Raw genomic sequence first — 18,006 nt, forward strand, 5'->3', positions numbered from 1 at the left:
TGGCGCCACCCGCTGTTCATCCAGGCCTTGACTTCTCTATACCATGCTTTATTTGCATTTCACCCAAACACGTACACACTGAATATCAGAAAGAACAAGCCTCAGTCTTTTGAAAGTGCTGCTTTAATAAAATATGTTTTGCTATTATTATGGCACACTACAAACAAACAGCCAGGACTACATCTTCCCTTATTTCAATGGCAGATCACCCAAACAAACTTACTATGCTTCGCCTTCTCGCCCTCTCTGTGTTCTCGAATGTAGTAAAATTGAAATGAGGAGGTAATAGAGGAGGAAGTCAGAGAGGGCAGGCAGAGGAGAAGAGGTAAAGGAAGTGCATTAAGAGAAGGAGGTAGGATCATTTGGAGTCCTGGTCCAGTCTTGGATCTGAAGAGAAAGCAGCAGAAGTTATTTACTGTATATTTTGGAATACACTACTTTTATTTTGTCACTGTGCATATTTCAGTGGGTCTGTGCAGTGAAAAGTGCTTATTGATTGGCTGTAGTGCTGTCGAGCTGAAACATTATGTTCCTGAGGTAAAAATATAATTCATAATCTCCATAAGGAATGGGATTATCAACCATAATGGTTTATCCAAACAAGGTAGAGCTATCACTGGGAACAGAGTGACGTAGCTTGTTGTTAGAGCCAGATTGATACTGGATTTCTGAGGGATAAAAAAAAGGGACGTTAACAACTAGAACCTGCCGCTGACACTCCGTATATGTCGTGTATAAAGTCATAAGAACTCTGAATGTCTGATCTTCATCTCTCTCACACCAGTGAAGGTGAACTGAGGGAAGCTGCTCAGGTCTCCTCCTCCATAAAGTCTCTGGAGCTTTGCAGTCTCCTCTGACACGTATTTCTTGTAATCTGGCTCCGCCTCCAAGGGTCCTCCATTCAACCTTACAGAGGGAGAGGAGAGGAGATAGAAGATGGGGGGAAATTAAAACAGAAATTCACTGAAAACCTTTTCTCAAATGATCGTCACGGTGCACTTTCTATCCAAATTTTAGAAACTGCTTCAAGCTGTTCTTTTTACATCTACTCTATGCAGAATTGGATAGATTATGTGGTAAAATTATTTATTAAACCTTTATACAACCAGGCGTCCTCTCTTTTTTTTTTTGGTTTAAGTTTATTTACGATACATTACAATTACAAAAACGTTTTTGGCCACAATATGAAAATTTGTCTTTGGTTTCGCCATAAAGCATGACGTAAAAACATACATACGACAATACATACATCAAAAAAAGAGGAAATGCAAAATGCATTCCTTGACAAGCTCTGCATTACCATTAGTAAAGATTTTTTTCTTATCAATACAGTCCTTCAAAATGCTGCTTATCCATAATTCATTATTTGGGGAAATTCAAACCACTTTTGTACTTTCACAAAGCATATTAGATGCAGTAGTGTCAGTCAATTCATGTGGGCTGTCACAGGCGTCAAATAAGATCTGCCTGTCTTCCAGTATCTTCCAAACAGACCTGGCTAAAATAGAAGCATGAAATAATTAACATGAGAAAACTCAGTTTAACATTTTGGGAAATTAGCTTTTCGAGAGTTAGATGAGAAGATCGATATAGTTCTTGTGTCTGTGCCTTAAATCCCAAAATGTTGAATTATTCCTTTAAGAAGCCAGGCCAAATTTGTGTCTTTACCTGCGCATGTTGTTATATTCTCTGATCTTCTCCAAGAAGAGTCTCTGTACTGGATCTAAATCTGGAAAACACATGAAAACAATATTATTAAAACTCTACATTATCAAAAGACAACGCTGATAGACAGTTCTGAAAAACTCCAGATTTCATTGAGTTTTTGAACATTATGGGTCATTTAGGATGATTTATTTCTAAAATAAACATGCCTTTGAACTACGGCATGAGAGGTTATATAGCTCATAGAGTATGTTTATGGATTAGTTAAAGTTAGACAACTTTAAAGGCCTTTACACACCAGACACGTTAATAATGTCTTGTACCTTTATCCAGGCAATGCAAGCTTTCACAAGCTTTTTACCAAGTCTCCACCGTGTACACATCGGACCGATCAAAATGCATGTAGTTCACAGCCCTTCACATTGAAAACAGTCAACACGGCATATCATTTGATTTTAACAGACCTCTGTTTAGTATGATAAAAATAGAGACAAAGTACAAAAAATGATGCTTTCAAAGGCAAACGTTAGTTCAAAGTTAGTGGGTTTTAGCAGCATAAAAATGTGCTGGTAGACTGTAAGTAAGTGTGTAAATAAAGAAACTAACAGTTCCTCTACACTCTGTAGAGGAACTGAGTCTAGGGCTGCAACACCTTTTTGCTACCAGTTCTGTCTGCGAGAACAGCTGCAGTCCTTCCTCTCTGTGTGTAGAAATGTAACGGCTTTCCTGTGCACATTCAGGGCTGTAGAAAGATGTTTTCCTGAATGATTCAAGGATGCACATATAGCCTAAGTCAGTCTCTTAATAGTTTTTTTTCTCAAAATTGCAGACCTTGATAGGAATTGTCAGGCACTTCAAAATGTGCCTCAGAATTATTTACATTTCGTGCCATTTAATCACGTCGCTGTTGGTGTGTACAGACCTTAACCCTTGAATACAGTGAAGGCCTCAGTATGCTCGAAACAACATCCCTGTCAGACTGGCTGTAATTTGTGTGCTGCAGAACTGTCCGATAGTGACTTTGTGCGTACCTGCACACGTCCGAAGGATATTTACCTGCGTGCGTCCCTTTGTCGCCTTCATTCCCCAAGGCTTCAGTCTCCTCCTCCGCCTCCTGTCCCAGCAGCACCACCTTCTGAGCATCAGGGGAATCATCTGTGACTGCAGCATCATCGCCCGCTGACCCAGTGGCAACCGTTGCTGTGGTAACTACGTCCGAAGCAGAACAGATGAGGGTGTGCAGACCAGGACCCGATTCCACTTTCTGAAGCATCTAACACTGTGGTTTTGATTTAAATCTCCTCGACAGCTAAACAAATACTCTGTTCACAGCTCGTCTGCTTTTATCTTAGTTTTAATTAACACATCTATTTCTTAAGTCTCCATCACACAGTCCAAACTTTGTTAGCTTGAGCTCCAGTCGGTCACATTGACGTACTGGAAGTAACTCAGTGTAAGATGTTTGTGTGCAGATCAAAGAATTAGTTTGGCATATTTTCAAACTTTGGACAGAGCCAGGCTAGTGCCTTTCCATGCTAAGTTAAGCTAATAGCCTTGGGACTTTGGGTCCATATTTTACATACACACTCATGAGTGGTGTCCATCTTCTCAACTAACTCTCACCAAGACGTTAAAATGTCTGTTCCAAAGTTAGGGTACCTTGCCTTTGCTTTTCGTACTGCGTCTTCACCACTAGCAGCTTAACAACTCAAACTTACCATCCAAACTATTCGCTCTTACATCTTCCTGACCGATCGGGCCTTCTGTTGTGTGTCCAGGAATGGAAAAGAGCAGCTCCTCCATCAGGGTGTCTGCCTGCAGAGCTTCAGACACAGCGTCGCCTTCAGGCAGAGACAGAGACTCCATCCTCAGAGCCTCAGTGGCCTCTTCAGACGCCACCCCCTCCTCTGCCTCCATCTTCTTCTCTCCGGCAAGAATCTCGGCTTCTTTCTCCAGATAATCTGACATTTCACTCAGAGACTCGTTCTCCAGAGTTCCCACTGAGGCCTCAACTTCAGCCAAAGTCACAGACTCCAGAGTCATGGCCTCCAAGACACTCCCCTCCTGCCCTCCCAGCTCTTTTTCTGCTTCCTGACCCATCGTTTTATCCTGTTGTCCCAGTGTCTGGTCAGAGGGCGAAGTGTCGGGCGGCTGCCTCGGTCCTTGCTCAGAACCAAACATGGCCTCTAAAATAACAGACGTCTCAGCTTCTATTGCATCGGTGGCTTCAGAGATAGAATCCAGTGTTAAAACTTCGGCCTCTGTTGTGTCCTCAAACACAGAAACATCCTCTGCTGTGGTCTCAACCTCCCTCTTCTCCTCTTTTGCTAGTTCCTCTGCTTCTTTCTCAAGTGCGTTCCTTGTTTGTAGCAGAGCTTCCGTTTGAAGACCTCCAACTTCAGCCTTCACTTTGGCTAACGTTATCGATTCCAGCGTCATGGCTTCTGCTTCGGCTGTCTGCTCCTCCATCTGCAAAGAGGCTCCATGTGCTCCTACAGGTGGGACTGAACTCGTTTCTACTGTGTCAGCAGCATGACGGAGCAGCTCTTTCACGTTGTCGGCTGCTTCGTTTACTATCACAGGCTCCATTGTAGCTTCAGAAACAGCAGCTCTGCTCTCTAGAGGAAAGGTGCTGGCCTCTACTGCTGGTTCTCTTGTAGTTTCTATTAAAGGTTCTGCTTCAGCAATGTGGTTCATGGGACCTGCGTCTGTGCTGTTGGTTCGTTCTATTTGAGCTGGAGCATCTACTGTTGCATCTACGTGTCCAGGAATGGAAAAGAGCAGCTCCTCCATCAGGGTGTCTGCCTGCAGAGCTTCAGACAGAGCGTCGCCTTCAGGCAGAGACAGAGACTCCATCCTCAGAGCCTCAGCGGCCTCTTCAGACGCCACCCCCTCCTCTGCCTCCATCTTCTTCTCTCCGGCAAGAATCTCGGCTTCTTTCTCCAGATAATCTGACATTTCACTCAGAGACTCGTTCTCCAGAGTTCCCACTGAGGCCTCAACTTCAGCCAAAGTCACAGACTCCAGAGTCATGGCCTCCAAGACACTCCCCTCCTGCCCTCCCAGCTCTTTTTCTGCTTCCTGACCCATCATTTTATCCTGTTGTCCCAGTGTCTGGTCAGAGGGCGAAGTGTCGGGCGGCTGCCTCGGTCCTTGCTCAGAACCAAACATGGCCTCTAAAATAACAGACGTCTCAGCTTCTATTGCATCGGTGGCTTCAGAGATAGAGTCCAGCATTAAAACTTCGGCCTCTGTTGTGTCCTCAAACACAGAAACATCCTCTGCTGTGGTCTCAACCTCCCTCTTCTCCTCTTTTGCTAGTTCCTCTGCTTCTTTCTCAAGTGCGTTCCTTGTTTCTAACAGAGTTCCACTTTCAAGACCTCCGACTTCAGCCTTCACTTTGGCTAATGTTATCGATTCCAGCGTCATGGCTTCTGCTTCGGCTGTCTGCTCCTCCATCTGCAAAGAGGCTCCATGTGCTCCTACAGGTGGGACTGAACTCATTTCTACTGTGTTCTCCAGATTTTCCATATTGGGCTCCATTGTAGCTTCAGAAACAGCAGCTCTGCTCTCTAGAGGAGAGATGCTGACCTCTACTGCTGGTTCTATTATAGTTTCTATTAAAGGTTCTTTGTCAGCACTGTATGAGAGGTTAACCACTCCTGAGTGTCTGCTGTGGGTTTGTGCTGCTTGAGCTGCTGCATCTACTTCCGTTTCTATTGTAGCTTCTACTGAACCAGCAACAGCTGCTCTGTTCTCTAGTGTATTCAGAGGAGCGGTGCTGGCCTCTACTGATGGTTCTATTGTAGTTTCTAATAGGGGTTCTACTGTTGTAGTGTGTGAAATGTTAACCACTCCTGAGTTTATGCTTTTGGTTTCAGCTGCTACATCTAATGTGGCATCTACTGTAAGCTCTACTGGACCCTCGACAACAGCAGCTCTAGTTTCTAACATTTCGATGGGGAAATGGCTGGCTTCTACTGGCGATTCTATTGTAGTTGCTAATAAGGGTTCTTGTGAGACACTAACCAATCCAGGGGCTGCGCCTTTGGTTTGTACTTCTTCTACTGTAGGCTCTACTGAAGCTTCAACAGCAGCAGCTCTGACTTCTAGTGTTTCCACAGGAGAGGGGCTAAGCTCTACTGGTGACTCTGTTGAAGTTTCTATCAAAGCTTCTACTGTAGGAGCTGAAAAGGATGACGTCTCTGTGTTCTTCTCCTGCATGCGGGCTGATATGGGCAATACTGTGGCAGTTTCTACTTTGGTTTCTATCGTTTCAGGCGAGGTTTGCCCTCCTGTTGCAGCTGCTTCTGATCCTAATGATGCAGGAGTTGTGCTGGCTGGAGGAACAGCCCCATTAAAGACACAATCAGCAGCAAAGTCCTGAATAAAATCAAGAGGAGACGGCTGAGGCGTTTCTGAGGAATACGAAGTCTTTGGGTTTGTTGGAGGTACTGATATTGATTGTGGGGATGGTGGTGCGGTATCAAAAGTAGATGTAACCTTCTTAGGAGCATGATCAACTTGAGTAAAACTAGAAGCAGCTGGAAAGACAGACACTGTCTTTGACAAGGGAGGGACATTTGAGGTAGGAGGTTTGGAAGGCACTGAAGGGGCTTTGGCAGGTCGAGCTGTAGGAGGGACGGGATAGGAAGAGGAAAACAAGAGGATGTAAAGGCAGAAACAAGCAGAACAAATCCACATTTGTGGGATTTAATTAATTTACCATCTGTTAACACAGGAGCATGTTTGTCTATGGTCATTTGAATTTGTGTGTTTCCCGTATGTGGCTGTCCATGTAGTCACACCATGTTTACATAAGCTAGTCTGACACAGTCTAATGCATGATTCCTAAAATGTATTCCATGGGCATGGAGACTTTATTCTGACACCCCACAACAGCCTGAACGTGATGACCTTTACCAGCAGGAGGCGCTGTGCCCGGCCTGTGCTGGGAGAAGAGCTGCTCCAGGAGTTTAGCCACATCCACCGCTGGCTGACGCTTGGCTTTCTCTGTTGTTAAAAGAAAACACAGACTGAGTATTTGATATGCTGGCAGATTACATTTTGTGTATCACAATATATGTCGATATTGCAGTAAAAGATTACAAATAGTATATTGTGATATATTGTATGATTTTATCCATGCTGCCCACACGTAGCACAGATCTTGAAGGACCTGTTACCTATCCAACATGCCATCATGTGTTTTACATGCCACTAGTTACCGCTCTTACTCACAGGTGTAGATCAGAGGGAATCATATATGAACAGACTACAGTAATAATTGGGGATTACATGTAAAAATTTGACAGAAAACCAGACGGACAGACTGAGAGAGAGTGTGTTTGTCTTACTGATGTGTGTTCTGCGCGGCTGTTTTCTGTCAGATGGTTTGGAGCTGAATAGAGCGGTCTGCGGCCTCCATACAAGTCTACACAACTCCCTGTGAATACACTGGACACACACACGCACACAAACAATCAAGGTATGGGATGCACAAGGTAATGTGCGGCCAGATGACAAACTTGTTTCCAGTTTCAATAGTTCGATTTGAAGGAAAAGTACAAATTTCAGGTGCTTGTATTTTACTTGAGTCGTTTCTTTTCACACCTCTTCCAGTTCCTCCTCCTCTACACCTCAGAGGGAAATATTGTGCTTTTTACTCCACTACAATTACCTGACAGCTCTAGTTACTGATTACTTTCCAACATAAGATTATTGCACACAAAAAATATGCAGGCTTTATAAAATATGATGTTTTGTTTTTAAATTAAGCTGTCCAACACTTTATACAAGTACAGCTGAAACAATTACTCTATTAATCACCTGGTCAGCTGACATAAAATGAATGGGTAACTATTTGATTAATAATTTAAGTCTTGTTAGAACATCTCATGGTTGTGAGCTGGTCAGATGTGAAGATGTACTACTTTTCCTTTCTATAATTTTAATAACTTTAATGCCTTTTTAATATGTTTGACAAAACAAGACTTTCTGGCGGCACTTTTCACTGTTTGCAGGATTTTTACAACACAGACAATCAATGAATGGAGAAAATAATCAGCAGATGATTCCATAATATTAATTAATTAAAAAAACAAAAACATTTGTGGCATTCTGATACAGAAGAGTTCAAGAGTTCACTTAAAAATAACTTCTGCATTCATGTAAAAGCAGGATTTTTCCAGATAATACTCACATACTTTAACTTTTCATTGCAGGACTTTTACTTGTAAAGAGTGTTTTTGCAGTGTGTTATTAGTACTTTTACTTAAGTAAAGGATCTGAATACTGAATACCACCACTATATATAATTCAGTCAAATCAAAGTCTAACTATAGAGATAAAAACAAGGTATTTACTTACTCTTACACATAATCCTGTTCCTCTCCTGAACAAAGCAGCAGCCATGGTTGTGTCTATATATTAATATCAGATGTGTTTGGTGAAGTGTTCACGTTGAGTCAGGTCGTCCTGGGAAAGAACTAAATGTCCTGAGGCTCTCTGTCCTCCACCATGGCGGCGTTACTCTGTTTTTACCGCTGTGGACACACCGAGGAGCCTTTAAACTGGTGATTAAAACACACAAAAGGCCAAATAACAGGTCGAAAGGAACTAATTTAGGTTAGTTAGCTAACATCAACCTGACCGAGGCGATAACAGTAAATACCTTCTTCCGGTGTCGACCGATTAAATCCACCTCTAAACCTTTGCTGTTTGTTTGTTTGTTTGTTTGCAGCCGGCTAACATGTTAACTTGTTTAGTAGAGCTGTTTTTTTTTATAGCATCAGTTACATAAAGTCCTCCTCTTAAAGCCCTGTAGCACCCAAACATCGACGCCAATAACGACAGAAGAAGAAGATGGAGTTTCCGGTCAGGAATATCAAAATAAAAGCCTCAAAATTTTTGGTAATTTACTGAATAATTCGAACTGACAAAGTGAAAACGATAAATTTGTGTCAGGATTGATGTGTTAACAAGTAAGTTGGACAGAATGAAGCTAATTCTAGCTATTCTCATACCTTTGCAGTTAATCTCCAACAATTTTACTCTGATAATTTCTGTTTGCATCCTAAGTAAATAACTATAGCTCTTAAGTAAATGTCATGAGGTAAAAACCGCAATATTTCTCTCTGAAATATAAAAAAACAGGAGGATACAGTCGCATAAAATGGAAGTGTCCGGAAAAAATACCTCAACATATTACTTTAATACCGTACTGTTAATAAACGCCAGTCGAGACGCTTTTACTTCGAAAGAAAATGTGGCTGACTTCCGGTGTTTTGTGGCTACATGTGTCTGCTTTGACACAGTTTGGTCCAAGAGCAAACAACGCCCCCCTGCAGCACATGTACCAGCACGGAGCAGCCTCTCAGGACGGGAGCAGGCTATGACCTGGGTCCACTCAGACTGCAGAGGCCATTTCTCTGTTATTAGTCCAGACCCAAGCTGCCGCCTTTTCAGCCATGAGGACTACAAGGTCCATGTGCCATGTCAGTCACATTGACTGAACGAACCCTGGCCATGGATCAGCCAGACACACTCAAGGCCTTTAAGCAAAAGTACTGCTAATAGAAATACTTCAGATTACACTGAATTTATAAAGTAACTAGTTCCTCACATCACTGGCACAGTATTTTCTTTTTATATATAATTCATTTGATGTTGTTAATGTTGTTTTGTATTATTTTGGTTGAGGTAATGAATAGGACAAAAGAAGAGAAAGAGGTTTCTAAACGTATATTTCCTGTTAGCTGGATGCCCTTTTATTGATTCAATCCCTACATAGATTCTCTATCAAGCACATTAAAGGGCATTAGGAGGTGTAATGAGGTTTGACCAGAGAATGATTTTTCCTTTTCAAATTGTTTAATTTGAAGGATTTTAAGAAGCTTGAAAATGTAAAAGAGTTCAAGAAGAACAATCAGAGAAACGGCAGGTCTCTCTCTCTCTATAATTTGAGGTACGTTTCACATGAACAAAACAGTGCAAAAGTAAGGTGCATTCTCATTAAAACAACCAGTGGTTTAAGTTAAAATATGTGTAATATATGTGTAAAATTGAAAATGTCAATGGTAGGCTGACAACCACTTCTTCTTTATCAATTAACCTTACATTTCAAAATATAGAGATTTGAATTAAAATGACAAAATAATTTCAAACCATAATAATGTACCCAACATAATTAACGTTCAATTAGTATATTTCTTGACAACGCACTGTTAAAAATGAAATACTTAGAAATAATGAGAAGACACCTATCGGAGCCGCCACTGAGCGGTTGCAGGGGGTTCTGCTGTTAGCAATTTAGTTGACAGAATTAATAAACTTTAAATATGAAACAAAATTCAAAAACTTTACATTTAGAATTTTAAAATACATGACAATTTGAAGCCAATGCCGATTCAATTAAAAAATTAACATTGCAAAAACTGTCAATTTAGTGACATCACGACAACATGTGTTCCCAACATGTTTATCTAATTAAAAAATCATTAAAAAAAAGCATTAATGGACATGAAATGTACCCTGATGTGGCCTGCATTAGTGTGTGTGTGTGTGTGGTCAAACACAAATTATTAACACACACACAGCTGCCGTCTTGGTCCAACTGAAGTTTATTCTGAACATTGAAAGACAACGACGTACATCATCTTCTACAGTGATAATTAACAGCAGGCCGTCTCTATCGCCCCGTAGCGCTCATATATTAACTCTCAGATAGCAGTAGTATTATACACAACCTGGAAGGTAGACGGTAAGAACAGGTTCAGACTGGATTAGGTTAGTTTTAGTACAGCGTTGGGATGAGGGGGGTGGAGAACAGTACAGGGATGTAAGACAAATTCATCATCATTCATCATTCATCATCATCATCATCATCATCATCAGCTTCAGTCTTGAGAAACACAAACATTCGATCACACCTTATTCCACAGTCTGCTGTAAGTGGCTGAGCCTCGACTGACTGACTGACTCCTGATTGGACAGTGGCTGGTCACTAAGGTAACTATTGGTTGTCTCAGTGGTAATTCAGTAACCGTGGCATTAAATTAAACGTACTAACTACATTTTGCTAACTACCATATCTACAACTCTGCTGAGCGAACAAACTGACAATGTTATCTGTTCAACTGGTTAATGCAGCGGCCATTTTGAATACTCAGGCTGGGAAAAGAAGATTAACGCTGCCGTCAAAGTAACTCCTGAGTTTGTCTTTTCAACGAAGGAAATCAAGTAAGTGATATGCTTCAAAATAAAGTGGATACATTTGTGACAATGGACTGAAAACAAAAAAAGTGAAGCCTTCTCTTCGATGTCCCTTTAAAAACAGTGAAAAGTTGTTTTTTTATGTCATAGAATAGCGTCCTTCACAACTTTTTGAATAATCACCTTTTTAAATAAATATGAAACTCAAAAACTGGAGAATTAGTTCCTAATGAAGCTGCTGCAGTCCAGTCTACAGCAGGCTACTTTTGACTAGCCGTTATAGAAGATATTCTGCTGGATAATATAAAACCTGAAACGCTAGCATTACAGGACAGCACTGATGATATTCTGATGATATTCTGTATTTTCTTACTCTCAACAAATCCCACAAAAAGAGAAAATTCTACTTGGTGTATTTAGCTCGGTGTATTTAAAGCCTGATATCTCCTTCTGCGGTGCCTATAGAGCACCATTAAAAACACCAGTGAGAAACACACACACAGTCGTTAATTTTGCTGCCTCATTTACTAACTAAAGCACCACATGTGGATTAATCCGCCACTGAAAATAGTTCCATACAAAAGCACTATTTCCTCCTGTTTGAGTGGCGTTAGCTTAAAATGACAGTGCCCAGGTTTTTTCGTGGGAGTTGCTAAAAAAAATAATAACAACACCGACCCTATACTTTAAATGTTTTGCTTTCATCGAGCTTCCTGCTTTGACTATTCAAAATGGCCACTGTGCGACATCAGTCGAGTCCTGCTCCGCTCCAACATCAGCGACAGTGTGTGTGTGTGTTTTAAAAGTGCTGGGAGTGCCGACGCACAGTTAAGTTATTTCTACACTCAGTTATTTCTACACTCAGCTAAAGACTGTTCCTAGAAAACACGTGTTTGTAGTACCTAGCATGTTTGCGGGGGGCCCCTGTCCAGCTCTGGGCCCTCTGATTCTTTCAGGGGTTGTTTTCCTGCCCTGTGCAGTGACCGCTCCAAACAGCAGCAACATAACAACAGAGGTTACATGTGTGACAAAAATCACCTAAAACTATGACCCCTGTGTGTGTCCAACATTAAAAAGAATAAGAAAAATTAAGACATTCTTCTTTACAGTAATTTAAATAAGCTGTCACTCCTGTTCCCTGTGTTTCAGCCATATTATTATCAGCATTATTATAACTGATACATGTGAAAGGGACATCTTGACTTCATTTATTCACACTGAACACTTGTCATATATTGGGGTTAAATCTTTCTATATTTTTATTTTTATTTTTTTTTAGCATCGTTAGCATTTCTCATTAAACCTGTACATATTTAGCACTTTCTGAGATAACGTGGCAAGTGTTCAGTGAGGGACAAAACAGACCAAAAATTCAAAACGGCGACGTCCCTTCACACGCAAGTACCTCCACACTGAAACAGTCCGAGAGAGTTGTAAGACTTGATGTAAAAAATAAAAGAAAATGTACACTGAATCGTACCTTTAATTAGCCTGTCCACCTTGACACTCATACAGCCATTCTCTCACACACAAACGCACACAAACGCACACACACACACACACACACACACACACACCCACACACACCCCCACAGGGGTTCAGGGTTGTCGGGTCTAAGAAGGAAGGGATTGTCACTGGAGTGTCTGTGAGACTGTCTGATGAAGCAGAGGAAGAGACAACAGTAAAGACCCGACTGATCTGGACTGGATTAAAATTAACCAGACTGAATACCAAAACTGGACCAGATTGAAGGACGACAGGAGCAGACTAGACTGGACTGGACTAGACTGGACTGGACTGGACTGGACTGGAGCACAGTGGACTCAACTATAACCTCCCATCACAGTGTGAATCTGCTTAACTGGTACAATTTCTAACCCGAAACTGTCACATTTTTAAGCCCCGTAAACCAACATTTGGGACTCAAAGATACATGTGAGACATTTTTAGCCTGAATTTTTAGATTCAGTGATTCATTAGAACCTGAAGACATCCGGTTTTAGGTTGAATATTAATCTCAGAAAACTCATAAGTATTGTGAAATTGAGATAATAAGCTCTTTATTTAGCTGTGATTGTCTGTGTTCAGACTGGAGAACTGATTAAAATGACCGACATTTAGACTAGACTAAGATTTCCACAAGGCCAGTCCGCTTCAGGAATCCAATGCAGCAGTGGGGCTAGTTGTAAAATGTATTTTACAGAGGTATTTGTGTATTATTTTCTCTTCTCAAGGCTGGATTAACTTGTTTGGGGGCCCTTGGCTGTTTGGGCCACCAGCCCAGATTATTTGTGTTAAGTGTGTTAGTTTGTGGTAATTTGATTAAACTTTATCAAATTAACAAAAAGCAACTTGCACACAGTGAATCTGTCATCCCTAGAAGTCTGGGGTCTGGGGCAGTTTCCCACTTTTTCTTCTAATCTAACAAGGAAATGGCAAAAATACTTTCCCTCGGCTTCATGCACCTCCCTCATTAACATAAACAACCTGTACATACTAAGAAACTTAACCAGACCAAACTAAGCGAATCCAGACCAGTCGAGTCTTCTAGTCCAGTCTAATCTAGCCCGGCTGTTGGGTCCAAATCGCATCTTTTAGTTCCTTTCCAGGCCACTCCAGTCCAGCGTGGTCCTGTCTGGGTTTTACGGTTCTTCAAACAGCTGGAGGTCCAGCCTGACCACGATTTCTCCTGTGGGAACCTCATGGAGCAGCAACCGCTTCGTGATTGGTCCTTTAGAGCCCTGGTCCTTCTTTATTTCAGCCAACCGGATCTCTGTCCTGCCAAGGAAGTCTGGAGGGGGGGGGGGTGAAAATGTTGAGTAAAGACTTTCATCACTACTGGAGAGCAGGTGATCTGAGGGGGAAATCTTTTGAGTCAGTGTGTGATTATTACTGACCGTCAGGAGAGAACTGGTCTCTTTCAAACACGGTGACACAGAGGACGTCCTGTTCCAGGTCCTTTATAAAAAACTGGCAATTGGAATTCCACTTCGGATTCAGGGTGTCCTACACAAGAAGAGCAGAGATGGAAAAAGGTGCAAAATGAATGACCTGGTACACACATTAAAGTTATTTACAAATCATAATAGACACAACTCTTTTTTTTAATAGCTTCTGCTGTAGATCTTAATTATTACTAAATACAGAAGACTGCTTAAAAAATAAAAACATTTCAGTCTGTTCAAAGTTGAATTGCACAGTGAAGGTATATTATATATAGAGCTCATAACCAGCTCTCACATTACAAAAAGGTTCTTCTCAAAGTCTCAAACAGCAGCTGTAACTCAAACCATAAAAAGAATCCCCATTAAAATTTCAGTCAACTTTTTTCTCCTATTAGTCTCTAAAGGACGAACTACAGAGAAAGAAAAAAACATAAACCCTTGCAATTATTTTGAGATACGAAGTCATTACTGAGACAGTTTCTGATTATTACGACTTCCCTGATGTTTTCATTTCAGTGGTGGAAATAGACTCCCATACTAATACATAGAAATGTAACAACGCTAGGTAAAAAATCATAAAAGACAAAAATAACCATACCTGTAATGTTTTTGTGATATGGCACTGCGAACCCATGGTTACCTCACAGTATGGGTTACTTTTTCCTGGAAATACAGACAAACAGCTATTTATCCTCGTAACACTCCTTCTTTAACCTCTGAGCCCCAGATTATAATGTTGACCGCTTGACACAACTCTGGATTATAATATATGAAACTGATGTAACATGGAACCTCATAAGGATTTTATTAACATTGTTAAGTAATTTACAAATTGTTAACATGCTTCTTTTAAGTGCTTATAAATGTCTTAGAATCTAACAATAAACATGTTTACAATGGTGTAAACTCATGTAGTCGTATTAACACATAATAATGTTAATAAGCATCTTATCAGGATTTATGAGGTCTTATTGTTCATTAACTAGTACTTATCACCTGGACCTTCATTTAAAGTGTCACCATGTCTAGAAACTTTAAGGTGCAGATAGTGGCTGTGACAAATCAAAGGAGTGACTTTCAAAGAGTCAACCTTTTCTCTTTTTACAAACATGAGTAAAAGGAGTGCGTACGTACCATGGGAGCGACAGGGTTTGAGCTCAATCCCCTCCACGATGTTGACCATCAGTCGGCCGATACCCGTAGCCCTCTGAGAACGCACTGAGAGTGACGCAGAGAAATTCAGTTTGATTGTTCAAATGTTTGTTTTGTTTTTGCTGCCTTTAACAATGAGAACGGAGGAAAGTAAAGGAATACCTAGATACGCCTTCTCTCTCTTCTTCTTCTCTGTCTCAATGAAGAGTTCTGAGGCCGCCTTTATTTTCTGAACCCACGCCGTCCTGCACACACACACGCAGATACACACTCTTTAGAAAAAACTCCACACGTCTTACATCAAGCAGCACAAAAACTGTCTGAGCAGTGGCGAATAAAGCTTAGTCACAAGTGTTTGGAACAGCGGCTGAAAATATGGAATAAGATGGGTTGTAAAAAAAAAAAAAAAAAAAAAATCGGTTGTATTCGTTAAAATCTGTGTGTCAGGTGTGGGTCCGCTTTATTTCAGATTAAGGTAAAATGTGTTTATCTTACCTTTCATTGATACTCTCAGCTCTGAGGGTGTAAACTCTGTCTATGTGAGAGATGTGGAACAGAGGTTCGTCTCCTGACGGGTCTGTTGGCAGCTTCACTAACACTTCATTTAGGAAGATTGGCTGAAAGAGACGAGAGCGCTCCGTTATTATGACGTAATGTGAGTCATACAGGCAGTAAGGGTTCATTTACTGGATCTATTCCAAATAAATTCTAATTCACTTCACATGCAGGGCATAGAGCTGCTTTTTAAAGGCAGGGTCTGCAACACATTTAGAAGCACTTTTTGTTATATTGGTTGAAATTCTTATAAAAGCCTGACAGCAATAAATAAATAAAATCCAGTGTCTGTGGCTGTCACAGGACTTTAATAAACTCTTCCCCAAGGCTAAAGCTAGTAAGCTAGTCGTGCAAGCACGGCAGAGAAAGTGCGGCCAAAATTTAAATGATAAGTCAGCGAGTGTTGTGAATGACAAGCACAGAGCACACACCCACTGAGCCGAAGCTGCTGCTGACCGTGACGGTGAGCTAAGAGCACAAAGCACAGCCTCTGAGCCCACTGGGCAGGAACTCTGAGCTAAAGGTAACGTTAAGTTTGTGAAAAATGAAGGAGATATTTAAGCATGTTTAAATCTGTAAGTAAAACAGAAAGGACAAGAAAAAAACCCAACATAAATTGTGAAAAAATTCAGTTTTTTATCAGTTGGTGTGGAAATGCAGCATCTCTCTTTCAGTAAATACATTTTAACTCTGTACCAATTCCTAAAATCATTGTATTTACTTGAAGGACCTCCTGATGACCCTGATGAAACAGCAGCACAGTGTATCTGTGTATTAGTGCGTGCGTGTGTGTGTGTGTCCTCATACCGTCTTGTACATGCGGTACTGCAGGTGTGTTTTCGAGGAGAAGACTTTGTCCGAGCCTGATGAGCCCAGAGGTTTGGTCACCTGCGAGGCGAGCAGAGAGAGGACTGATTGAGAAACCTGAGCCTGAAACACACACAGAGTGAGTGAGGCAGACGGTGAGGTTTACCTGTGTGAGCAGCAGGAAGTCGTTGAACAGGAAGCCGTAGAGCTCCTTGCTGCTCTTGGCTTTAAACAACTTCCCGCTGTGGAGGAACTTCCTGGGACCCAGACAGTTGGTGACGGAGTTAAACACCAGTTGCTGAAGGTGGAGAGGAGAAGATGATTCTTTTTTTGACAAATGAAAAGTTTAGTCTAGAAAAATGTCAAACATAATGATAAATGCCCATCATAAGTGAACGTTCCATTCTCATGAGACCTTCATCATCACATCTAAACTGCAATTTATATAAATATAAATACAACTGCTAAAAATAAAGTTTACAGAAGTAAGCAGCAATCAGTGTATATTGTCACTGTATTTCACCAGCTGCTCATAGTAAACTTGATTGTGTGTATTGATCAGGATTTTTTTGTTTGTTTTATCTTTATGTTTTATGTCTGTGTGTGTGTGTGTGTGTGTGTGTGTGTGTGTGTGTGTTACCTCAGACAGGCCCTCACACTGGACATGAGCCTGAATCCACTCCAGACGATCTGAGTTCTCCTTCTCCCTGACACCCTCATTCACCTAAAAAATACACACACACAGAACAAAAAAAACACACACACACGTTCAGTCAGTTCAGCTCGGTTGTGTGGATGTTTATTTATTTATTGAACCACATCACTGGAACATAAAGGAAGATTTTCAGACAGCGTGTGTGTGTGTGTGTGTGTGTGTGTGTGTGAGATGTTCACCTGTGAGCACAGCTCCTCTGCTTTCTCCAGAGCAGCTTTCAGGTGGCTGTGGTCTGGATGTGACTCTGGAGTATTTTCTAAGATCTGCATCAAAAACGATAGCGCAGAAAAAGAGCATTGGCACAGTGCATCGCTGGTGATTTAAATCCCTTTGGACGTGAGCGGCCGAGATGTGTTCGTGTGCCATACGTACGTTCTTGATTATGAGCGGGTAGCGTGTGACTCTCTGCATGGGTTTGAGCAGGAAGCTGGACAGAGGCATTCCCTTACACCTGGGATCCATGGCCAACCTCTGAGAGCACCAGACGGCGTTAGAAACAGAGGATCATTTTCAATTTCACAAAACGCGCTGTTGATCGAAACAAGATCTACAACATGCTGGACAAAGATGAACCCTTCTCTGATTAATTAAAGAACTTCTAAATGAGGAAAACTGTCTATTTTGTACCTTAAGGAAGTCCTTAATCTCAGGGTTGTCATCAGTTTTCTGCTGAATCAGCGTGGCTCCGTTCAGCTGACACGAACAGAACCTGAACACAACATCGATCACAGAATTAGAAAACCTTTGTATTCAACTTTTGACAGGCTGTTCAAAGAAAGAAATCAGCCTGATTGATCAAGGACTAAAAGAGGACAGACTGAACCTGATGTACGGCTGCATGTGAGGCAGCTGGTTGGTCAGGATGTCACCAATCATCTTCACCGGCATCCGATCGCCTGACATCTTCTTCCTCACTCTTAGAGCTCTGCCGGAGACAGAGGAGCACGATGAGA

General features: G+C 41.4%; 2 protein-coding genes across 3 annotated transcripts in view; both read right to left on the minus strand.

Annotated features, from left to right (window-relative positions):
• Positions 1–122: 122 nt before the first annotated feature.
• Positions 123–8,090, minus strand: LOC139211338 (uncharacterized abhydrolase domain-containing protein DDB_G0269086-like). The gene is made up of 8 exons (XM_070841629.1): positions 8,035–8,090; positions 7,023–7,122; positions 6,589–6,678; positions 3,384–6,296; positions 2,722–2,874; positions 1,669–1,729; positions 782–906; positions 123–387 (listed from the first exon to the last, which is right to left on the minus strand). Exons 1-8 carry the CDS (start codon positions 8,077–8,079, stop codon positions 359–361), a joined length of 3,516 nt encoding a protein of 1,171 aa, XP_070697730.1. The 5' UTR covers positions 8,080–8,090; the 3' UTR covers positions 123–358.
• A 5,267-nt stretch (positions 8,091–13,357) lies between these two features.
• Positions 13,358–18,006, minus strand: part of itsn1 (intersectin 1 (SH3 domain protein)) — a 39,257-nt gene continuing 34,608 nt past the window's right edge. For both annotated transcript variants that reach the window (XM_070841503.1, XM_070841502.1), the window contains exons 33-45: positions 17,877–17,978; positions 17,681–17,762; positions 17,426–17,524; positions 17,233–17,316; positions 16,979–17,062; positions 16,505–16,636; positions 16,339–16,419; positions 15,472–15,593; positions 15,139–15,221; positions 14,959–15,042; positions 14,423–14,487; positions 13,777–13,885; positions 13,358–13,670 (exon numbers count right to left, since the gene is read on the minus strand). In XM_070841503.1, coding sequence (XP_070697604.1) covers positions 13,522–13,670; positions 13,777–13,885; positions 14,423–14,487; positions 14,959–15,042; positions 15,139–15,221; positions 15,472–15,593; positions 16,339–16,419; positions 16,505–16,636; positions 16,979–17,062; positions 17,233–17,316; positions 17,426–17,524; positions 17,681–17,762; positions 17,877–17,978 — 1,276 coding nt within the window. In that variant the 3' untranslated portion in view covers positions 13,358–13,521. The remainder of the gene's footprint in view (positions 13,671–13,776; positions 13,886–14,422; positions 14,488–14,958; positions 15,043–15,138; positions 15,222–15,471; positions 15,594–16,338; positions 16,420–16,504; positions 16,637–16,978; positions 17,063–17,232; positions 17,317–17,425; positions 17,525–17,680; positions 17,763–17,876; positions 17,979–18,006) is intronic.

Source organism: Pempheris klunzingeri, chromosome 12 (genome assembly GCF_042242105.1).
Source record: "Pempheris klunzingeri isolate RE-2024b chromosome 12, fPemKlu1.hap1, whole genome shotgun sequence".
Taxonomy (NCBI): domain Eukaryota; kingdom Metazoa; phylum Chordata; class Actinopteri; order Acropomatiformes; family Pempheridae; genus Pempheris; species Pempheris klunzingeri.